The sequence below is a fragment of the Salmo trutta genome, chromosome 31 (genome assembly GCF_901001165.1).
Source record: "Salmo trutta chromosome 31, fSalTru1.1, whole genome shotgun sequence".
Lineage (NCBI taxonomy): Eukaryota > Metazoa > Chordata > Actinopteri > Salmoniformes > Salmonidae > Salmo > Salmo trutta.
The window spans coordinates 30,418,083-30,442,745 of NC_042987.1; the positions used below are offsets into that span (position 1 = coordinate 30,418,083).

The window sequence follows — 24,663 nt, forward strand, 5'->3', positions numbered from 1 at the left end:
CTCTTTTCAGTTCGCTGCAGCTAGCGACTGGAACGAGCTGCAACAAACACTCAAACTGAACAGTTTTATCTCAATCTCTTCATTCAAAGACTCAATCATGGACACTCTTACTGACAGTTGTGGATGCTTTACGTGATGTATTGTTGTCTCTACGTTCTTGTCCTTTGTGCTGTTGTCGTTGCCCAATAATGTTTGTACCATGTTTTGTGCTGCTATCATGTTGTGTTGCTACCATGCTGTTGTCGTCTTGGGTCTCTCTTTATGTAGTGCTGTCTCTCGTTGTGATGCGTTTTGTCCTATATTTTTATTTTAATCCCAGCCCCCGCAGAAGGCCTTTTGCCAGTAAGTAAGAATTTGTTCTTAACTGACTTGCCTAGTTAAATAAAGGTTAAATAAAATGTAAATAAATGTGGTAGGGATTAACCAGGGCCAGTAGATGGGGTTAGCATTGGTTTTAGTCACAGGCTAGTTTTAGTCACAGCTACTCCGGTGTTGCAGCTGGATATCATTGGAAAAATGCACGGTTGAACTGAACTGGGAACAGTCAAACCGCACCCTGAAGATAAGCACATTGGTCATTTATTCTGTCTACTGGAAAAGGATAGCAAAATCAATATTGTTTCCAGAACATTCAATTGTATCCCTACATAATATGAGGATTCCACATCAGTTCCATATATGAATGTGTAAGATGGCACTGGAGAAGTAGGCAGCCGATAGTGTTTTTTTTGTTTGTAACTTATGCAATCTCTATTGCACTCCACACTGCCCTTTCCCACCTGGACAAAAGGAACACCTATGTGAGAATGCTATTCATTGACTACAGCTCAGCGTTCAACACCATAGTGCCCACAAAGCTCATCAATAAGCTAAGGACCCTGGGACTAAACACCTCCCTCTGCAACTCGATCCTGGACTTCCTGACGGGCCGCCCCCAGGTGGTAAGTATAGGTAACAAATCTGCCACGCTGATCCTCAACACAGGGGCCCCTCGGGTGCGTGCTCAGTCCACTCCTGTACTCCCTGTTCACTCATGACTGGACGGCCAGGCACAACTCCAACACCATCATTAAGTTTGCCGATGACACAACAGTGGTAGGCCTGACCACCGACAACGACAAGACAGCCTATAGGGAGGTGGTCAAAGAACTGGCCGTGTGGTGCCAGGACAACAACCGCTCTCTCTCTCAATGTGATCAAGACAAAAGGAGATGATTGTGGACTACAGGAAAAAGAGGACCGGGGCTGCAGTGGAGCAGGTTGAGAGCTTCAAGTTCCTTGGTGTCCACATCAACAAACTAGAATGGTCCAAACACACCAAGACAGTTGTGATGAGGGCACGACCAAACCTATTCCCCCTCAGGAGAATGAAAAGATTTGGCATGGGTCCTCAGATCCTCAAAAGGTTCTACTGCTGCACCATCGAGAGCATCCTGACTGGTTGCATCACTGCCTGGTATGGCAACTGCTCAGCCTCCGACCGCAAGGCACTACAGAGGGTAGTGCGAACGGCCCAGTACATCACTGGGGCCAAGCTTCCTTCCATCCAGGACCTCTATACCAGGCGGTGTCAGAGGAAGGCCCTAAAAATTGTCAAAGACTCCAGCCAGTTCTCTCTGCTACCGCACGGCACCGGAGTGCCAAGTCTAGGTCCAAGAGGCTTCTAAAAACAGCTTCTACCCCAAGCCATAAGACTCCTGAACATATAGGCAAATGGCTACCCAGACTACTTGCAGTGCCCCCCCTCACCCCCTCTTTTACACCGCTGCTACTCTCTGTTGTTATGATCTATGCATAGGCACTTTAATAACACTACCTACATGTACATATTACCTCAACTAACCAGTGCCCCCACACATTGACTCTGTACCAGTACCCCCCTGTATATAGTCTCACTATTGTTATTTTACTGCTGCTCTTTAATTACTTGTATCGCTTACTCTTAACCTTATTATTTTTTAAACTGCATTGTTGGTTTGGGGCTCGTAAGTAAGCATTTCATTGTAAGGTCTACACCTGTTGTATTCGGCACATGTGACTAATATAATTTGATGCGACAGCAGTCCTGCCAACTTCATCTCGAAATATGTATCCTGGAACTGCATGATCAAGTCATGCTCCCTTAGCATTTTCCCTTCATAAAGTGTCATATCCAGACCTTTACATTTGGAAGCTTTTTGATGCAGTGGATCAACCAGTTAAAAGGAAGCTTAAATACACACTCTCTCACTCACACAATTCCTTGCTTGCTTTAAAGTGCAAATAATGTCCTTCCCCAGGTTTCTTACGGACACACACACAAAACAAGACATTAAAGTCATAAAACTATATTTATAAATAAAAACACATTTCTCAATAAAAGAGTAGTGAGAGTTTTTTCTCTCCACTGTACATTATCGCAAGACAGAGACACAAATATACCTCTGGTTAACAGACAAATGTACTTTAACCAATGCGTCTAAACTGGAAGCTCATGTTAAGTGTTGAAAAAGAAACTACATGTATCAGCAACCAGCTGTGATAAACACAAGAGAACAGAAAGGGCATCAAGTCTCTTGCACTACATTTTCATAGTCAAACAAAGTCATACAAACAAAAGTCAATTTAAGATTAGTGTTAATTTTCTATTTCTTTCACTTTGCAAACATAAATCGGTTGTTAAGGGACCATTTTAGGTGAAAGAAAGTATGGCGGGAGGGAGGAATCTTTTTTAACCTTTGTCTCTGATGGAGTGGGGTTGGGGAGGACAGAGGACGTGCAGATAAGGAGACAGAAAATAACAAATTAAAAACATCCATGTAGAAAAGCGCCGAGTCATCCTCAGCTGTTTCCCCGGCCTCCCTCCCGGTCACGACCCAAACACAGCTGTTTCCCCGGCCTCCCTCCCGGTCACGACCCAAACACAACTGGCCTCACAGGGAGGAAACTGATGGGGGGTTTCTTCACTGAAGAAAGTAGAGCAGAAGAGCAGGAGAGGACAGGTTGGGCTCAATTACATTTCAAATCTGCCAATTCAAAAAGGAAATGGAATTGACCCCAACAATGATTTTCTAGAGACCTCCTCCTGTCTGTCCCTCTCAGCACTAAACAAAACAATTCCTATCCACCATTTTGTGGTGTGCCTATGACATGACCTGCGTCACATGACATCGACAAAGAACTCGCCAGGGTTGCCCACAGCTATGCGCAGGGACTGGCGGGAGCCGGTGAGCTCTGGGGGAGCGTTGGCCAGCTCTCGGCCTGGGGGTGCTCCGGGGGCAGCTGTGGCCAGGTGGAGGGGCTGAGGGGGCAGGCCTGGGGGGGCATAGACCAAGCCGGGGCCGTAGGACAGTGAGTGGACGCTTCGATGGCTGTAGGAACTGCGGGTGCTGCGCTCGCTAGGGGCCACAGAGCGCTCACTGGGGGCCCGATGGCTCCTGATCTCTGACTCACTGCCACTACCACCCGACTTGTTGGAGCCCCCGGCGCCGCCTCTGCCCTCGGTCTTACTGCAGTTGGAGCCGCTGCTGCCTGGAGTCAGGGGAGGAAAACAAACAAAGTGTGTTAACATCCAACTATTTGTCCTTCATACATGACTGCAAATGTTTTATATGATTGACTGTTTGCACGTTCTGGCTTTGCTGCGTACATGACTTGTAGATATATTCAAATTCATTTATCTATTAGGGCAACACTCCTGTATAATCTTAAAATCTCCTTTTGAAGTTTTTCTATATAATTTATTTATGCTGTGAACACTCGTCAGGCATGGTAGTGCTGATTCATGCTGGGGCCAACACATATTCATTGATATTGACTGGCCAATAAGTTCAAATGCGGCAGATAAATAGCTCAATAGCTTTTAAGTCAACAGGAAATATTGTTACGATTGTATTATGATTATTTTTTACAATGTGTGTTAACTCAAAGTGTTGCATTGTCCTAGGCTGTTGTGTTGGTTAACTGAAACTAGTTCCCCCTCTCTCTGTGTCTGGGTTTGACTGAATTCTGCTGGTGAGTCCCAGCTTTCCTCACCGTCGCTGTGCTGGCTGCCAGCGCTGCCCGCCCCTACTCCCGGGAAGCCCTGGGGCAGGTCGTGTTGGGGCTGGGGGTTGTAGGGGTGGGCGATGGGGAACTGGTAGGGTAGGGCCATGGGCCATGGGGCCGCCCCAGGGTGGGGCAGAGGGGGCAGGGTGTCCTGGTCCGACGCCCCTCCGCTGGAGCCGTCGTGGTCTTGCAGAGACAGGTGGGTCATGTCTGAGAGAGAGAGAGAGAGGTCAAGAACATAAATGTTGTAGTTTCGGACCAGGGACTAGGGGTTGTTTTCAAACTAGGAAATATGATGATCTACTGAAAACACTCACTGCCACAGAGGTCTCCGAAGATGTAGTAACACTGCTCGGAGAAGGTGATCTTGTTGACGGTGTGGCGGATGTAGCCGGCCTTGAGCAGGTTACTGGCGTACTTCCTGGCTTCCCTGCGGTCCGAGAAGCCCTCCACGTGATGGAAGAGCCAGTCCACCACGTCTGAGCCTGGGAAGGCACACACACACACACACACACACACAATGAGTCTAGACACAAACATACACATTCAATGGCAATTAACCTGCAAAAGAGACAAAGTAAGGCATAGAACAGGGGGAATTTAGAAAGACATCTAGACAAAATGAGAAAGTGAAAAACCGGAGGACAGGAAGACAGACTGATGGGTAGAGAGAGGGGGGTAGAGATAGAGAGAGAGAGGGGTAGAGAGAGAGAGAGAGGGGTAGAGATAGAGAGAGAGGGGGTAGAGATAGAGAGAGAGAGGGGTAGCGATAGAGAGAGAGGGGTAGCGATAGAGAGAGAGGGGTAGCGATAGAGAGAGAGAGGGGTAGCGATAGAGAGAGGGGTAGAGATAGAGAGAGGGGTAGAGAGAGAGAGGGGTAGAGATAGAGAGAGAGGGGTAGAGAGAGAGGGGTAGAGAGGTAGAGAGAGAGAGAGAGGGTAGAGAGAGAGGGGTAGAGAGAGAGGGGTAGAGAGAGAGAGAGGGGTAGAGAGAGAGAGAGAGGGGTAGAGAGAGAGGGGTAGAGCTAGAGAGAGAGAGGGGTAGAGCTAGAGAGAGGGGTAGAGCTAGAGAGAGAGAGGGGTAGAGCTAGAGATAGAGAGAGGGGTGAGGCTAGAGAGAGAGAGGGGGTAGAGCTAGAGAGAGATAGGGGAAGCTATGAGGAGATGGTAGAAGAGAGAGAGGGGTAGAGATAGAGAGAGAGGGGTAGAGCTAGAGAGAGAGAGGGGTAGAGCTAGAGAGAGAGGGGTAGAGATAGAGAGAGAGAGGGGTAGAGATAGAGAGAGAGGGGTAGAGATAGAGAGAGAGGGGTAGAGATAGAGAGAGAGGGGTAGAGCTAGAGAGAGAGGGGTAGAGATAGAGAGAGAGGGTAGAGATAGAGAGGTAGATAGAGAGAGAAAGAGGAAAAGAGAGTGAGTGTACCTATAAAGGCATTGGCGATGGTGATCTTTAGCCACATCCTGTCTCGCACCTCCAGGCCCGACTCCGGGGAAGCCATGGCCTTGGCAACGGTTGCCATGTCGCTGTGGATGGACAAGTGGAAATCGTCGAAGCCTGTGAGGAGGAAATGGGAGGTGTGGGTTACCGGGTTTAGCTAGGGTAGTTACCGGGTTTAGCCAGGGTAGTTACCGGGTTTAGCCAGGGTAGTTACCGGGTTTAGCCGGGGTAGTTACCGGGTTTAGCCAGGGTAGTTACCCGGGTTTAGCCAGGGTAGTTACCGGGTTTAGCCAGGGTAGTTACCGGGTTTAGCCAGGGTAGTTACCGGGTTTAGCCAGGGTAGTTACCGGGTTTAGCCAGGGTAGTTACCGGGTTTAGCCGGGGTAGTTACCGGGTTTAGCCGGGGTAGTTACCGGGTTTAGCCAGGGTAGTTACCGGGTTTAGCCGGGGTAGTTACCGGGTTTAGCCGGGGTAGTTACCAGGTTTAGCCGGGGTAGTTACCAGGTTTAGCCGGGGTAGTTACCAGGTTTAGCCGGGGTAGTTACCGGGTTTAGCCGGGGTAGTTACCGGGTTTAGCCAGGGTAGTTACCGGGTTTAGCCAGGGTAGTTACCGGGTTTAGCCAGGGTAGTTACCGGGTTTAGCCAGGGTAGTTACGGGTTTAGCCAGGGTAGTTACGGGTTTAGCCAGGGTAGTTACGGGTTTAGCCAGGGTAGTTACGGGTTTAGCCAGGGTAGTTACGGGTTTAGCCAGGGTAGTTACGGGTTTAGCCAGGGTAGTTACGGGTTTAGCCAGGGTAGTTACCGGGTTTAGCCAGGGTAGTTACCGGGTTTAGCCAGGGTAGTTACCATGGCCTACAGGTTTACAATGGGACAGTGGGTTACTGGGTTTAGCCAGGGTAGTTACCATGGCCTACAGGTTTACAATGGGACAGTGGCTTACTTGGTTTAGCCAGGGTAGTTACCATGGTTACCATGGCCTACAGGTTTACAATGGGACAGTGGGTTACTGGGTTTAGCCAGGGTAGTTACCATGACCTACAGGTTTACAATGGGACAGTGGGTTACGGGTTTAGCCAGGGTAGTTACCGGGTTTAGCCAGGGTAGTTACCGGGTTTAGCCAGGGTAGTTACCGGGTTTAGCCAGGGTAGTTACCATGACCTACAGGTTTACAATGGGACAGTGGGACTCTTCAGTTAGGACACAGGTTTTCCCCAGTATAACAGTTGTGGGTTCCTTTTAAAGATTAGTGGAACTTATTAAAAGGCATCTCGGTCACATACCATGACGCAATAAAACAAGAGTTCTGATGGGACCCAGGTGTAGGTGTCACTCACGTTCAGTCTCAGGGATGGAGCTGCTGATGGAGGAGCTGGTGGAGGTGACCGTGGTCATCGAGGGGCTCATGCCATAGGCAGGGTACACCCCCGTCATCGCTGCAGTGTGGGACACCCACGCAGCAGGGTCAATGGGCCGGATCGGCTCACCTGGTGGGAGAAAAAGGGGGTTAGAGGGACATAGTACACAGATATCACAAAACCATCCATAAAACCACCACAAATATTCACAAACATGAACATATTTTGAGTGGTGTGTTGTGTGAGGAAGACAGCAGAATACTCACTTCTAGGCAGAGCAAAGCAGCTACGAGGGTTGGGGTCCCAGCACTTAGCCACAGTCAGAGTGATGGGCCTGTAAACAGAGTTTACACACACACACTTAACACAGAGCTGGCTATGCACACAACACACATTTATAAGGCAAAGCTGCTAAACATACACCTGTCTTTTTACAGACCGAATACAATACCAAAGAAAGTGAAAGTATAAAATACAACATTCTTTCTATGTCTGTCCTAAGACTGTGGTTGCAACTTGTGTGTTTGTAAATGTGCTTGTGATAGAACACAGGTGTGTGTGTGTGTGTGTGTGAGAATCACCCTGGCTTGTGTACGATGTCCCTCAGCACTCGAACCGCATCATCGTTGTTCATGTTCTCAAAGTTGATGTCGTTCACCTGTTAGGAGTGAGGAGACAATCTCTCATCTGGTTCGTACGCATTAGGTTTCACCGGAGCAAAACAAGCATTTCTTATTGGACATATTCAGGTAGTTCCACCCCATTTCAGTCCATTTAATGCATCATGAACTCAACCCAGAATTCAACTGTTTGATCACCCTGCTCCAACGTTGAATGGGGGCCACATTTCTGTAGTCACAGACACACCTGCAGCAGCATGTCTCCGGGCTCAATGCGTCCGTCTGCAGCCACAGCCCCACCCTTCATGATGGAGCCGATGTAGATGCCTCCGTCTCCCCTCTCATTGCTTTGCCCCACGATGCTGATGCCCAGGAAGTTATACTTCTCTACAAGATAGAAAGAGACAGAGAGAGAGAGGAGGCACATTGAGACAGTGTAGGATTTCTACTTCATATTTGTAGTTAATTAGTTCATATTCCAGTTTGTCAAAAAACGCTTTGAGAACTACGAACAGAGAGGACTATCCAAAGTTGGATTACAATTTATCAGGCAAAGTGAGAAGTACAGCAACAGAAATAGTTACCCATGTTCAGTGTGACAGTGATTATGTTCAGAGACATGGTGGAGTCTGTGATGCTGCTGAAGGATGAAGACTACAAAGAAAGAGCGGGAGACAAAGAAGCTTGACGAGAGACGTAAGGTCATTTACATATCAAAATACTGTGTGTGTGTCCGCCCATCTCACCCTTTCCATGTTGGACGTTTTGGGTTTCCGCCGGCGCCGGCGGTGTCGCCTCATCAGGCGAGAGGAGCTCTGCTCTGTGGAACTGCTGAAGCTGGGAGGAAAAAGCCCAAAAGGGTCACAGGAGACATAAGGCAAAGGTTCCCACTGGAAGGAGGCAAGAAAGTGGAGGTTAGACAAACGTTGCGTGACGGTTAGGTGGAGGGCCTCACCGGCTGGTGGCGTCGTCGTCCTCAGAGTCGAAACAGCTGGTGGACTCCAGCTCACTGCTCATGAAGGACGAGCAGCTGTCGTATTGGCTCAGCTCCGCCCCTCGGCCCACTCGCGAGTAACCGTTCCTCCCACCTGCAGGGGGCGACACGGCACTCAGCGAAAGGCCCCACGCTATAGGCCCAGGCCCTAGGAAAGTCATGTAGTTTGGATAACTATAAAGCTGGATAGGTTAAAATGGTGGTAATAGCTTCCCACTGCCCCTTGATAGGTGCATATTCCACCAAGCCTATCCTAAAACTGTCACATCTTCCGCTAGGAAGTGGACAGTAGAGTTAAGAGAGTATGTCAAAGAGGAGTGAAAGAGAGATGCTGAGTGAGTGACTAAAGAGAGGAGTGGAGGGGACAGACTGCTCTCAGACCAGGCTGCTGAGTGGGTTTCCGACGCGGTCGCTCCCTCTCTCTCCTCTGGGACACCATCGAGCCCGTCTCAGTCTCGTTGTCCAACGAGTCTCGTCCACCTATGGCCTTCCCACTGCAGTGCGAGAAACGGATGGAGAAAGGGATGAGGGAGGGGAGAGAAATTGAGAGTGGGTCAGAGGGGGAGAGAGAAAAGAGTGGCGTGTCACAAAAGTAATAATTATTCCATAGAGCAAGTAGTTGTGCAGTTTGTCATGGTTCTTAGGCAGATGTTAGAAGCACAAAGGATACATTATTTGTAAATTCACCCTGTTAATCTACACCGACTTCAGAACTGGTTTGATAGAGCACAGAATAATTTAGGAAATTACAAACGCCATAAACTTGGTTGTTATGGCAGGTTTAAGTAAACATGGGCAAAAAATATATTTGTGGCCAGTAAGCACGTTTCCATCCACAGTTTATGTGAGTAAAGTCATACCGTATTTTAAAGAAAAATCACAACAGCTGTGATGGAAACAGGAAGTTCCGGTAAAAATTGTACATGCCATCAGGTCATTTGTTCGTTCGACATGGTGGGGTCTTTTTGTGTCTGTAAAATTAATTATGTGAGAAATGGCGGTGGAAACGCCTTTATTCACAAATATTGATAGAATAACCATCTATCAAAGTAAACTTGGGAGTCAAGCGATTATATGGTGTTCTTTCATTGTGTTTGGAAGCTAGTAGCTTTTGCGGTTAGTGTTGGGCCAGTAACCGAAAGGTTGCTGGATCGAATCCCCGAGCTGACAAGGTAATCATCGGTCGTTCTGCCCCTGAACAAGGCAGTTAACCCACTGTTCCCCGGTAGGCCGTCATTGTAAATAAGAAATTGTTCTTAACTGTTAAATAAAGGTTAAATAATAATATATTTGTTTTATTGCTGTTGTCCCGAGTGTTCTAAACCTCACAATGTCCACCTCGGTCAGAGCGTCCAGAGTGCTCTCTGACCGCACCAAGAACGAAATGCTGCGAATTTATGACTGGGCCCAGAGTGCACTGACTTTTTGGGTGATTTTACAAAACACACCCTAAGACATATACAGAGTCTTGGAGAGAGACAGAAACACACTTATTCACAAGCACACATACAACTTCTCTTACACACACACACAGCCAAAATAACAAACAGTAAAATAGATGTGCTGTCATGACTGTGATGATCCAGATGGGTCGGATCAGCTGTCCATTGGATGACTTCAGCCAGACCCTCTCTCACCCACAGAGGGGGGAGGGGGGGGGGGAACTGGTGAGGGGGGTGACAGCTCATACCCTGCTGTCAATCAAGGATGAGAACTTTCAGCTGTCTCCCTCTCCAAATTCACACAGGAGTGTGCCTTTGTTTCACAGAGGTTTTCTCGACGAAACTAAAACATCCTAAAGCAAATACTGGAACAATATCTCTAAACATAGAACGTGGGGGATGGTCAGAGGCAATCTAAAGAATAATAATCTAATTTTGTGACGTCCTTAAATATTGTTATAAAGGAAATACTGTAACTTGGAAAGTCTACAGACTACATGTACAAAGTGTCCATCCTCTACATTGTGTATGAAATAGGACAAACGCAGTGTTTTTGTTAAGAGAGGGATGTGATCTTACACTAGAAGAGGAAATTATTTCTATAACTTTGTACTAGTGAGTAGTCCCCGCCCCCCTGAGTGAGGTCAGAAATCGTATCAGCCTCACGAACCGCCACTTTTCAATAAACAGTCTAAAAAAGGTGGGTTAAGAATTAACATATGAGACCAGAGAGGCGTTGAGCTGCAGCTCACGTCCAAAGTGGTTCGAACTCTGAAATCTCAACAAGGTAGTCACCTCCCGGACAATCACAAATACAGCTGATTAGCTGTCCTAAGTATGTAGAAAAGTGAACTTAAGTGGAACCATTCTACTACTCTCATCACCAATGGGAACCATCTACATCTGGCTAGCCTATCTTTCTCCATCTCCTTTGTAACAAGCCGCCATATTGAGCCAGTCCACTAGGGACCTGTTTCTAATGTATTAAGTGTGTATGTTTATCCTGTGTTGCCATTTGGTTAGCTAGTAAATAAATAATTGAACTAATTTGTGTAGTACAGAATCATAAGGAAGGCTGGGTTTTTGCAGATGCAGGAGGTTACGACTGTTCAGAATGATGATATGATAGGAGGTTACGACTGTTCAGAATGATGATATGATAGGAGGTTACGACTGTTCAGAATGATGATATGATAGGAGGTTACGACTGTTCAGAATGATGATATGATAGGAGGTTACGACTGTTCAGAATGATGATATGATAGGAGGTTACGACTGTTCAGAATGATGATATGATAGGAGGTTACGACTGTTCAGAATGATGATATGATAGGAGGTTACGACTGTTCAGAATGATGATATGATAGCAGGTTATGACTGTTCAGAATGATGATATGATAGGAGGTTACGACTGTTCAGAATGATGATATGATAGGAGATTATTATTCATCCGTTGACTGTTTATGGAGGTGATAGCTAAAGACCTTTAGAGTTTCATTCGGGAGATGGTAACTTTCGTGGTGCCCCAATTCCCAATGAGTTAATTGTTACATGATTCATTTAAAATCGGGTAACAAATAAGCATAGTTGATTAGATAAATAACAGTCATCAGATTAATGAAAGTAAAGTCACAACAGTACATTGCACACACAGCTGAACAGGCACACACACACAACTAACTGGTAGGATGGTGGTCTGGAGCCCCCGATGCCCCCAGTCCTCTCCAGGGGGGGTGGCGGCAGCTCCAACAAACTCTCAACCACCGAGCCCCCGTCTGAGTGAGCACCATCCCCTGACACCAGCTGAGGACAGAAAGACCAACGTTGAGACCCCAACAATCATGCACCCTCAAATTGTATTTGCATGCACTATACAGCTATTTTTACAAATGCGTTTTACAGCAAACCAGGCCTGTAGCCCCAAAGACCAAGCAGAGTGGCGACAAACAGACATACACGCTGGATACTAAACACATTTCACTAGAACTTCATTTTAGCCTGATCAGACAGAGAGAGACAGACAAAGCCAATGACACAGACAGATAAATATACATAACCAGAGATGACGATCATACTTTCCTGACCATGTACTGTATGGAAGAAAGCCAATAACCTAGGGCCAGAGATCTTCCTAGTTATAGTAACAAGGTAGGCCTACACCCTCTCCTTCACACGCAGTCCCTCTCAAACTTTTTTTTCTCTTCTTGTCAATCTTACAAATACACACTAGTTCAAGGATCATCAACTAGATTCAGCCGCGGGACAATCTTTTGTTGAGCGGATGGTTGGGGGGGGGGAATAATTCCGAATAATTTGTTGACTGAAAATTGACTGCAAGAAGCCCAAACAGATATGTTTGACTAAAACAATCATTTCAAACCTTGCTTACATTTGTATACAATCACGTGGGAATACTTGGGAACAGATTTCTTAAATTAAAATCCCTTGGTGCTGATTTCCTGGTGTTTATACAGTCTTATGTCCAACAAGGGGAAAAAAATGCAAGTGTTTTTTTTGGGGCTCAGAAAACTTGGGGGGCCAAATTAAACCACCCGGGGGTGTCAGTTGGGGAACCCTGCACTAGTGGTTAATGTCTCCAAAAGTAATTTCTCAGTACACACACCATTTCCTTCTTAAACAAACCACCCTTTCCCTCCTCACTTTCTTTTGCCAGTCTGTGATTCAATCTTCTCATTAGGTGCAGTGAAGTTCTTTATTCGAGAGTGATGTCTATGATCCTGTGATTTCAGTTGGTCTTAATCAGAACTCAATTGAGAAAAAGAGGATAAGCAAGGAGGTGCAGAAAAACACGTCTCAGTCATGAAGACACACACGGGTCTGTGCGTTCTGAGAATGTATGAGTTGGAGACAAACAACAAGTGTGTATTTGGAAGACAGCTAAAAAGTAGAGGTCGGCCGATTATGATTTTTCAACGTCGATACCGATTATTGGAGGACCCAAAAAAACGATACCGATTAATCACCCGATGTTTTAAAAATGTATTTATTTGTAATAATGACAATTACAACAATACTGAATGAACACTTATTTTAACTTAATATAATACATCAATAAAATCAATTTAGCCTCAAATAAATAATGAAACATGTTCAATTTGGTTTAAATAATGCAAAACAAAGTGTTGGAGAAGAAAGTAAAAGTGCAATATGTGCCATGTAAAAAAAAGCTAACGTTTAAGTTCCTTGCTCAGAACATGAGAACATATGAAAACTGGTGGTTCCTTTAAACATGAGTCTTCAATATTCCCAGGTAAGAAGTTTTAGGTTGTAGTTATTATAGGACTATTTCTCTCTATACGATTTGTATTTCATATACCTTTGATTATTGGATGTTCTTATAGGCACTTTAGTATTGCCAGTGTAACTGTATAGCTTCCGTCTCTCTCCTCGCTCCTACCTGGACTCGAACCAGGAACACATCGACAACAGCCACCCTCGAAGCAGCGTTACCCATGTAGAGCAAGGGGAACAACTACTCCAAGTCTCAGAGCGAGTGACGTTTGAAACGCTATTAGCGCACACCCGGCTAACTAGCTAGCCATTTCACATCGGTTACACCAGCCTAATCTTGGGAGTTGATAGGCTTGAAGGGGTGGGTATAATTTGTGGAACGTTCCAACAGGAATCTGTTCCAAAAAATGTAAAGTAAAAGGTTGCCAACCAACAACGCATACAAAGTAGCAACGCATACAAACCTAGCTAACTAGCTGCCGAATAGGCATCAACTCACCACGTAGCTTATTCTTAATGTTTGTCCATAGGCAACCAGAGTGAGGACAGACATTTTTCGGAATAAACGTGATGAGTGAAAAACGCAATGAAATAGACCACTCCCTACCCGGTATCTTAATCTGCCGCTATACATCTTTGTATGCATTGTTTTTTGGCAACCTTGTTATTTACGACGTTTTTGGAATAGATTCCTGTTGGAACGTTCCACAAATTATACCCACCCGGCTTGAAGTCATAAACAGCTTGAAGCACAGCAAAGAGCTGCTGGCAAAACGCACGAAAGTGCTGTTTGAATGAATGCTTACGAGCCTGCTGGTGCCTACCACCGCTCAGTCAGACTGCTCTATCAAATCATAGACTTAACTATAACATAATAACACACAGAAATACGAGCCTTAGGGCATTAATATGGTCGAATCCGGAAACTATCATCTCAAAAACAAAAGTTTTTTCTTTCAGTGAAATACGGAACCGTTACGTATTTTATCTAACGGGTGGCATCCCTATGTCTAAATATTCCTGTTACATTGCACAACCTTCAATGTTACGTCATAATTACGTAAAATTCTGGCAAATTAGTTCGCAACGAGCCAGGCGGCCCAAACTGTTGCATATACCCTGACTACGGCAATGAACGCAAGATAAGTGACACAATTTCATGTTAGCAGGCAATATTAACTAAATATGCAGGTTTAAAAATATATACTTGTGCATTGGTTTTAAAGAAAGGCATTGATGTTTATGGTTAGGTACATTGGTGCAACGACAGTGCTTTTTTCGCAAATGCGCTTGTTAAATCAACACCCGTTTGTCGAAGTAGGCTGTGATTCAATGAGAAATTAACAGGCACCGCATCGATTATATGCAACGCAGGACACGTTAGATAAACTAGTAATATCATCAACCATGTGTAGTCAACTAGTGATTATGTTAAGATTGATAGTTTTTTTTACAAGATAAGTTTAATGCTAGCTAGCAACTTACCTTGGCTTCTTGCTGCCCTCGCGTAACAGGTAGTCAGCCTGCCATGCAGGCTCCTCGTGGAGTGCAATGTAAGGCAGGTGGTTAGAGCGTTGAACTAGTAACCGAAAGGTTGCAAAAACGAATCCCAGAATCCCCCCTGAACAAGGCAGTTAAGCCCCGTTCCTAGGCCGTCATTGAAAATAAAAATGTGTTCTTAATCTGACTAAATAAATACAACAACAAAAAAAAATCGGCGGCCAAAAATACCGATTGTTATGAAAACTTGAAATCGGCCATTCCGATTAAAATCGGTCGACCTCTACTAAAAAGATTGACGAGAAATAAAGAGAATGAGAGACATCGTGTGTGTGTAATTAGGGCCGGGACGATACCAGTATTGCGATATTTTTTTCAATGGCAAAAATGAAAACACGAAGCAGATTAAACTCTTTGGTCTTTTAAATCCCCTGCTCTATGTATACTTAACAAAAATCTAAAAACGCAACATTTAACAATTTCAACGGTTTTACTGAGTTACACCTCATAAGAAAATCTGTCAATTTAAATATACATTTTAGGCCATAATCTATGGGATTTACATGACTGGGCAGGCATAGGTCCAACCATTTGGGAGCCAGGAAAACACACTGGAGAGCGAGGCCCAGAGTGGCTGGTCTCAGAATATCCTGCAGGTGAAAAAGCCAGTTGTAAATGTTGAGCGTCTTCACTGCAAGTAGATCGCATGTTTTAATAAAATATAATAAAAAAAAAAGTTTTATTTCTATTTTTAAGAAGCCTGGTGTGAAGATCCTGGGTTCGCGTGGTTCCACGTGGGCTGCGGGTGCAAGGCCAATTGGACATACTGACAAATTCTCTAAAGGAATGTTGGAGGCGGCTTATGTTAGAGAAATGAACATCAATTCTCTGGCAACAGCTATGGTGGACATTCCTGCAGTCAGCATGCCCATTGCGCGCCCGTTCAAAATTGAGACATTGTGGCATTGTGTTGCGTGACAAAACTGCAATTTTAGAATGGCCTTTTATTGTCCCGAGCACAAGGTGCACCTGTGTAATGATAATGCGGTTTAATCAACTTCTTGATATGCCATACCTGTCAGGTGCGTGGATTATCTTGGCAAAGGAGAAATGCTCACTAATAGGGATGTATACAAATTTGCGAACAAAATTTGAGAGAAATAAGCTTCTTGTGCATATGGAACATTTCTGGGATTTTTTATTTCAGCTCATGAAAACAACACTTTACAAGTTGAGTTTCTATTTTTGTTCAGTATATAATATGTGCTATAGCTAGGAAAATAAATAGATATGACCCTGGAGGACAACATAATGTTGTTTGTTTCCAACATTAGGCCTGTTTTCTTAAGTTAATTATGCTTTGTGTTGTTTCCTTGCCACGATACTAACGAGTATCGCTATACTGGTAACGTCCCGGCCCTAGTAATAATGATATTATCAAACAAATGAGTGAGGCTCCTCCCTAGAGACAGAGTGATGTTCGGAGTCAATAGCAGCCACAACAGATGGGCATCATTGACAAACACTTAAGACAAAGGTGGTGTGTGTGCTTACCCAAGATACCACACGACCATTAAAACAAGGGAGTTTGGCATTGTCATCAGATATCTCTTCTTTCACCACCCTGCGAGGAAAAGAGAGAACAACATTTACTCAACATGTGTACACAAATGCTGGTAAAGAATGCACTGAGACTAGGGTGAAACACTCCCAGTCCCAACAGGTCTATAAAAATTATATATATATATTTTTTTTTCTGCTTTATGCCAAACCCACAAAGACAAAAGACATTCTAATAATTCACCTCATGATAGAAACATATGGGCCAAGATCTAAGTCTCAATTTTGTTAAAATTACTGCGCTAGCTAGTTCAATTACTAAGCTTTGATTTTCAACAACATGTGTGTCGTGTGCGAAACAAACCTGCAGTGCCAAATTCCAATTTAGCAGGCCATACATACATACATACATACATACATACATACATACATACATACATACATACATACATACATACATAGTGCATTTGGAAAGTATTCAGACCCCTTGACTTTTTGTTACGTTACAGCAATATTCTAAAATGGATAAAAAAAAATAAACATCTCATAAATCTACACAAACACAATACCTCATAATGACAAAACAAAAACTGTTAGACATTTAAAAAAATTAACTAATATCACATTTACATAAGTACTCAGACCCTTTACTCAGTACTTCGTTGAAGCACCTTTAGCAGCCTCGAGTCTTCTTGGGTATGACACTACAAGCTTGGCACACCTGTATTTGGGGAGTTTCTCCCATTCTTCTCTGCAGATCCTCTCAAGCTCTGTCAGGTTAGATGGGGAGCATCGCAGCACAGCTATTTCCAGGTCTCCCCAGAGATGTTCGATTGGGTTCAAGTCCGGGCTCTGGCTGGGCCACTCAAGGACATTCAGAGACTTGTCCCGAAGCCACTCCTGCTTTCTCTTGGCTGTGTGCTTAGGGTCGTTGTGCTGTTGGAAGGTGAACTTTTACCCCAGTCTGAGGTCGTGAGTGGAGCAGGATTTCATCAAGGATCTCTATGTACTTTGCTCCTCCCTCGACCCTGTCTCCCATTTCGTGCCACTGAAAAACAACCCCACAGCATGCTGCCACCACCATGCTTCACAGTAGGGATGGTGTTGGCCAGGTGTTGAGAGGTGCTTGGCATTTAGGCCAAAGAATTCAATCTTGGTTTCATCAGACCAGAAAATCTTGTTTATCATGGTCTGAGAGTCCTTTAGGTGCTTTTTGGCAAACTCCAAGCGGGCTGTCATGTGCATTCTACTGAGGAGTGGCTTCCGTCTGGCCACTCTACCATAAAGGCCTGATTGGTGGAGTGCTCCAAAGATGGTTGTCCTTCTGGAAGACTCTCCCATCTCCACAGAGGAACTCTGGAACTCTGTTAGAGTGACCATTGGGATCTTGGGGTCCTTCAACACTTCAGAAATGTTTTGGTACCCTTCTTCCCCATATCTGTGCACCGACACAATCCTGTCTTGGGGCTCTATGGACAATTCCTTTGACATGGCTTGGTTTTTGCTCTGACATGCACTGTCAACTGTTGGACCTTATATCGACAGGTGTGTGCCTTTCCAAATCGTATTCAATCAATTGAATTTACCACAGATGGACTCCAATCAAGTTGTAGAAACATCTCAAGGATGATCAATAGAAACAGGATGCACCTGAGCTCAATTTCAAGTCTTGTAGCAAAGGGTCTGAATACTTATGTAAATAAGGTATTTATGTTTTTATCATTTTTATTTTTTGGGCAAACATGTCTAAAAACCTGTTTTGGATTTGTCATTATGGGGGTAGTGTGTGTAGATTGATGAGGACATTTTTTAGAGTAAGGCTGTAGTGTAACAAAATATGGAAAAGGTGAAGGGGTCTGAATAATTTCCCACTGTATCTCAGTGGTGCATTCAGTCCCATTGCAGACCGGTTTGAGATCAAATACATAACCTGTCCTGACCCTCAATCTGAGGAGTTGGACTTCTACCAGGAGCTCAATCTGACAAAGGCCTTTGGGAGTTCCCCACCGTCCGGATAGACAGTTAGGCCTACACCATTCTCTATAAAACAGGCCATTGAGGTGTTATACTTTTTTACATTTTACTCAACGAAAGTATTCAACACTGATGCTACCCATTTCTGACATGCACTGTATTTTGAAACACCCAAACGCTCTGAAGGAACACAATATCTATCCAAATGACCTTACTGTTAAGTTTAAGGCCATTTTCAGTGATTAATGGGACATGGAATAATTTCCTTTACCATTTCACACGCAAAGGGCTGGTTTGTAAACTTGCCAGTGAAAAACAGCGCATTCCCGAGTAAGTGACCGAGGTTAATGTCCAACCAGTCAGTCTACTGCATTCCTTTTTTTGCCAACAGCAGCAAGAGGAGAGAAGAGACCATTATTAACCGGGTCTGTTGGCCTTCTCCCTGATGTAGCCATTTCACTTTACTGGCTGTTGTACAACCGATAGGTGGGCTATCTCAATTATCCATACTTGAATCTTGTGCAATAGGAAAATTGACAATGTTGCCTAGTTTCGTATATCATTTGAACGTTAGTTAGCTAAAACATATATATAACTGTTTCTATAGTTAGCTAACTAACGTCAACTGTGTAATAAAAGAAAGCAACGAATAACGTTAAACAAAGGAATAACAAACTCAAGCCACGATTAACATGAACACGTTGATTTGCTAACATTAGCCAACCCGTTTTGACAAATTATAATTTCATTGTGAAAGAATAGTTAACGTTCCCGTAGTAGACTGTTTAGATGCTAATAATACTCACCCAAAATCGTCATCCATAGATTTGAAGAAGAACTTGTAGTTAGGTTTCTTCAGAACATTTTTGAAGTCTGCAAGTGTGACCCTGTCGGCGGGCACTGCCAATTTGACCAGGTAAGGTGTTTCCTGGTCGTCGAGGTGATATATGACTTTGGTCTCCCCCATTGTGGGCTGCTGGGGCGAGGCAGGCAGGGTACATCAAGCCGCGGTCCTGGAAGGCTCCCTTTCGGGCCTCGGCTCCCCGCGGTGCTGCTGTGATTCCCCTGGCTAGCCGGCTAGCTACCAGTTGTTATGTTGAATCCTTTTAGCTAGGTACTGTAGCAACCTAACGTTAGCTAGTATTAGCTAGCTATTTACAAGCACCTTGCTCCACAAAGGTTCAGCCAGACGAAGACTATTATGTACCCGGATATTATGTTACCAATTTGAAAGGGCGCAACCTACCAAATGTATCTACTTTCCAATCTTGACTAAATGTGAATTTAGGCAGTCGTTGTTCACGCTAGCTGGCAGTTACTTTGTTGAATAAACACGAAGAATCCTTCCTCCTGAGTTCAGAATGCAGTCTACAACCACCGACCCCAAGCTAAACGTGCTCCCTCTACCGGAGAGGAGGAAAGAAAAAGAATCGCAATGGCTTGTCAAGGGATAACGTTACTTCGGGATTTTGGCAATGAAACCCGTAATCTACTTCCCCAGAGTCAATAAACGAAAGTATAAATGTTTATGTCACTGCAAGTTAGAGGTCGTTTCGTGAGTCAGTGCTAAATTGTATCTAGCTACACCACAGATAGAACAATGTCGAGACAGATATTTCGCTGGATGTATAAATGTGTAGCATTAACTTGGAGGAGGAAACCCACTGGCCAGCACTGGGACAAGATGGAAAGAGATGGATTTTGGCCGAGATTCTGAAAAATTTATCATTGATGAAACATTTTATCTGAATAAAGCTTTCTGTTCCCAAAACTAGAATATGTTATGAACAGAGTGGACTAAGTGTTGTAGACTTTACCCTTTGCAAAATACTTATAAAATCGCGTTCTTTAGGAGCGCAAAGGCGAATTGAGTTATTGCACCGCCGCACTTCACAGAGGTGTTCGCTAACGGAAATACGCAGATTATGCTAGAACGCCCCAATAGGACCTCGCTTCCTCGTGCTTGGCTCTTTTATTTAACTAGGAAAGTCAGTTAAGAACAAATTGTTATTTACAATGACAGCCTATCCTGGCCAAACCCAGAATTGAACCAAGGTTTGTAGTGACGCCTATTGCACAGAGATGCAGTGCCTTAGACCGATGCGCCATTCGGGCTCTGCCCACCTTCTTGCTTGCTCTGCCCGCTATGACTCATTTGTTCCCATTTGAGACTGTAGCCTATAAATCTTGTGTTAGCGCAATGACTGGAAGTCTACGGTATCTACTAGCATGCTTGCAGTTAGCAAATGCGCTAATGCTAGTTAACAACTTCCTTCAAACTGCATGCAGACATAAACTTTTTATACATTTTTCTATAGTCTATTCCCTTTCAGATATATACAATGATTCCCCCATCACATACTGTGTTCACGCATAATACATAACTATAATACTGTTTCACATAATATTTGTTTCCCTCTCACATACATAATATGAAATGTGTATTCAAATATGTTTAGATAATACATGTAATTAGTTGATGCACCTTTGGCAGCCATACCTGAAACTTTTGGGATTCGTGTCTAGTACATACAGTGCCTTCAGAAAGTATTCACACACTTTGACTTTAACAACATTTTGTTGTGTCATGGTCGGCAACTGAGTTAGGAAGGATGCCTGTATTTTTGTAGTGACTGGGTGTATTGATACACCACCAATCATGTTACACACTATTATTGCACAGAGTGAGTCCATTCAACTTATTATGTAACTTGTTAAGCAAATGTTTACCCCTGAATTTATTTAAGCTTGCCACAACAAAGGGGTTGAGTACTTATTGACTCAAGAAATTTCATTTTTTCATTTTTTATTCATTTGTAAACATTTCTAAAAACATAATTCCACTTTGGCATTATGGGGGTATTGTGTGCAGGCCAGTAACACAAAATATAAATGTAATCCATTTTAAATTCAGGCTGTAATGAGGCCAATGGAGACTTTTAAACGGAGTTTAATGGTTGTGATATGAGAACTTTGAATGGCTCAACAACATCTAATTACTCCACAATACTAACCTAAATGTCAGACTGAAAAGAATAAAACATATTCCAAGAAATACATCCTGTTGCAACAAGGCACTTATGTAATAATGCAAAAAATGTGGCAAAGAAAGGAACTTTTTGTCCTGAATACAAAGCGTTATGTTAGGGGGAAATCCAACACAACACATCACTGACTACAACTCTTCATATTTTCAAACATGGTGGTGGTTGCATCATGTTATGGGTATGCTTTCAAATAGCTCTTTGTTGACTGTTGCTGGGTGCTATCGTCCTCCATCATCACCGGCCTGTACCCTACCTGCCCTAAGCTCTCTCCTGGCCCCTTACACTAAGTCTGAATTTGTCCTGCTAGGTGACCTAAACTGGGACATGCTTAAACCACCTGACCAAGTCCTAAAGCAATGGGACTCCCTAAATCTTGCTCAGATTATTACCAATCCCACAAGGTATGACTCCAAACACCCATAAAAGGCTACTCTCCTCAACGTTATCCTCACAAATAATCCTGATAGGTATCAGTCTGGTGTTTTCTGTAATGACCTTAGTGATCACTGTTTTACAGCCTGTGTTCGTAATGGCTGCTCAGTGAAACAACCTGTCCTGATTTGTCATAGACGCTTGCTAAAAAACTTTAATGAGCAAGCCTTCCTTCATGAACTGGCCTCTGTAAAATGGTACAGAATCAGCTTGATCCTCTCTGTCAAAGACGCTTGGACCTTCTTTTTTTTATATTTTCAGTGGTATTGTTAACAAACACGCCCCCATAAAGAAAATTTGAATTAAAAACAGGTTCAGCCCCTGGTTCGACCGTGATCTTGCAGAGTTACTCCGCCTCAAGAATTGCATTTGGCGAAAGGCTCGGCACATTCATACTCAGGCTCTCGTTCAGGCAAATGAGAAATAAGTGCACTCAGGCTATCCGGAAGGCCAAAGTTAGTTACTTTAAGGAGCAGTTCTCTCTCTGTGGGTCTAACCCCAAGAAGATCTGGGAAACGGTTAAAGACCTGAAGAATAAACCCTCCTCCTCACAGCTGCCCATGTCCCTTAATGTTGATGATGTGGTTGTTACTGACAAGGAGCACATGGCTGAGCTCTTTAATCACCACTTCATTAAGTCAGGGTTCCTATTTGACTCAGCCATGCCTCCTTGCCCGTCCGACATTTCCTCATCTCCCACCCCTTCTAATGTGACTATCCCCGATGCTTCTCCCTCTTTTTCCCCTGCCCCGCTACAAAGTTTCTTCCTGCAGGCAGTCACTGAGTCCGATGTGCTAAAAGAGCACCTGACACTTGACTCCCAAAAAACATCTGGGTCTTTTCCATTTTTTTTTTACTCCTTTTCCCCCAATTTCGTGGTATCCAATTGGTAGTTACAGTCTTGTCTCATCGCTGCAACTACCGTACAGACTCGGGAGAGGCGAAGGTCGAGAGCCGTGTGTCCTCCGGAAACACAACCCAGCCAAGCCGCACCGCTTCTTGACACAATGCACACTTAACCCGGAAGCCAGCCGCACCAATGTGTCGGAGGAAACACCGTACACCTGGCAACCGTGTCAGCGTGCACTGCGCCCGGCCCGCCACAGGAGTCGCTAGTGCGCGATGGGACAAGGACATCCCTGCTGGCCAAACCTTCCCCTAACCCGGACGACGCCGGTTGATGCTTATTTATAAAACCCTCTTAGGCATCACTCCCTCCTATCTGAGATATCTACTGCAGCCCTCATCCTCCACATACAACACCCATTCTGCCAGTCACATTCTGTTAAAGGTCACCAAAGCACACACATCCCAGAGTCGCTCCTCTTTTCAGTTCGCTGCAGCTAGCGACTGGAACGAGCTGCAACAAACACTCAAACTGGACAGTTTTATCTCAATCTCTTCATTCAAAGACTTAATCATGGACACTCTTACTGGTAGTTGTGGCTGATTTGCGTGATGTATTGTTGTCTCTACCTTCTTGCCCTTTGTGCTGTTGTCTGTGCCCAATAATGTTTGTACCATGTTTTGTGCTGCTACCATGTTGTGTTGCTACCATGCTATGTTGTGTTCTTAGGTCTCTTCTTTATGTAGTAGTGTTGTCTCTCTTGTCGTGATGTGTGTTTTGTCCTATATTTATATTTTATTTTAAATTGTATTTTTAATCCCAGGCCCCCGTCCCGGCAGGAGGCCTTTTGCCTTTTGGTAGGCCGTCACTGGAAATAAGAATTTGTTCTTAACTGACTTGCCCACTAGTTAAATAAAGGTTCAATTATTTAACATTTTTTAAATCGGCAAGGACTAGGGAGTTTTTTTTAGGATAAAAATAAACTGAATATAGCTATAAGCACAGGCAAAATCCTGGAGGAAAACCTGGTTCAGTTAGCTTTCCAACAGACACTGGGAGACAAATTCACCTTCCAGCAGGACAATAACCTAAAACACAAAACTAAATATACACAGGAGTTGCTTACCAAGATGACATTGAATGTCCTTAGTTTTGACTTAAATCGTCTTGAAAATATTTGGTAAGACATGAAAATGGCTATATAACAATGATCAACAACCAACTTGACAAGAGCTTAAAGAATGCAAATATTGTGCAATCCAGGTGTGCAAAACTCTTAGTGCCCGATTCCGACAGAGGAATTACGCCTTTCTTATGCACCCCTTTCCTACGCACTTCTCAGTAGTTTGTACTGACTCACCTTATGAAGGTGCGTAATGGGCTTTGCAGGTGTGTTTCCCTTGCGTGTGCTGAATAAATGTAATTTGACTGCTGAAAACCCTCCAACTTGCTGGCCAACAGAATTTCTCATTAAGCCATCCCTTTAAATACAGTGTACCGTTAATTAGAATTTTGTCGACAGGCTAGAATACATTGAGAGAATGGGTTCAGAAAATAGGCATAAATGAAACAAAGCCATTTAATTATATGCCTATTCATCTCCATTTTAATACCAACTGGTACATTTAAAAATAACATGTTCTTGTAGATTATTTAGGCATATTTTAGGGTTGGGAAAGTATATATGAATCATAAAAAAAGTATGCACAAAATATACTGATTAATCTAAAATACAGTGGTTTGATTCATTCTGAATATTGTCACATTGTTATTTAACCCACGGTGATGTTGGAAGATTAGTGTACATAGAATTATAATAGGGAGAATAATGTACAATAGTAGTCTATACCCTCTATTGCCTGCACTAACCATGGAACTGTGTGATGACACAGCCAAGTGTTGTGCCATGGGTCAGGAGGAAACTGTGACGGCTTGGTCTGCGCTCTGTTCCATAAATATTAAGTCTTTTTTTAATGTTATGAACTGTTACTAATGATCCTCAGCAACAACCACATGGCCATGACAGCATTTACAGAGGAAGCAAAATAAGGTAAATTAAGCAAGTTAGGCTATACCAACTGAAGGGAACTAACAGTAAATTGGCAGTTAAATGAGTTATTAGGCCACTGACAGTTGATACTGATACTGGCTAATATTTAACATGATAGAAATAGGAGACA

At 43.9% G+C, this 24,663-nt stretch overlaps 1 protein-coding gene across 1 annotated transcript; it reads right to left on the bottom strand.

Moving 5' to 3' along the window:
• Positions 1 to 2,311: 2,311 nt before the first annotated feature.
• On the bottom strand, positions 2,312 to 19,555 carry LOC115169930 (segment polarity protein dishevelled homolog DVL-3-like). The gene is made up of 15 exons (XM_029726061.1): positions 18,964 to 19,555; positions 16,178 to 16,247; positions 11,553 to 11,674; positions 8,811 to 8,923; positions 8,391 to 8,523; positions 8,182 to 8,272; positions 8,020 to 8,089; positions 7,683 to 7,822; positions 7,397 to 7,473; positions 7,082 to 7,149; positions 6,795 to 6,944; positions 5,446 to 5,577; positions 4,344 to 4,511; positions 4,015 to 4,236; positions 2,312 to 3,510 (listed from the first exon to the last, which is right to left on the bottom strand). Exons 1-15 carry the CDS (start codon positions 19,122 to 19,124, stop codon positions 3,140 to 3,142), a joined length of 2,088 nt encoding a protein of 695 aa, XP_029581921.1. The 5' UTR covers positions 19,125 to 19,555; the 3' UTR covers positions 2,312 to 3,139.
• Positions 19,556 to 24,663: the final 5,108 nt, after the last annotated feature.

Coding starts and splice junctions, on each gene's coding strand:
- LOC115169930 (XM_029726061.1), bottom strand. CDS start 19,124: ATGGGGGAGACCAAAGTCATATATCACCTCGACGACCAGGAAACACCT. Junction 7,474..7,682: donor CCGGAGACATGCTGCTGCAG/GTGTGTCTGTGA, acceptor CACTCCTAACAG/GTGAACGACATCAACTTTGA. Junction 5,578..6,794: donor CTCCATCCCTGAGACTGAAC/GTGAGTGACACC, acceptor TCCTCCTCACAG/GCTTCGACGATTTCCACTTG.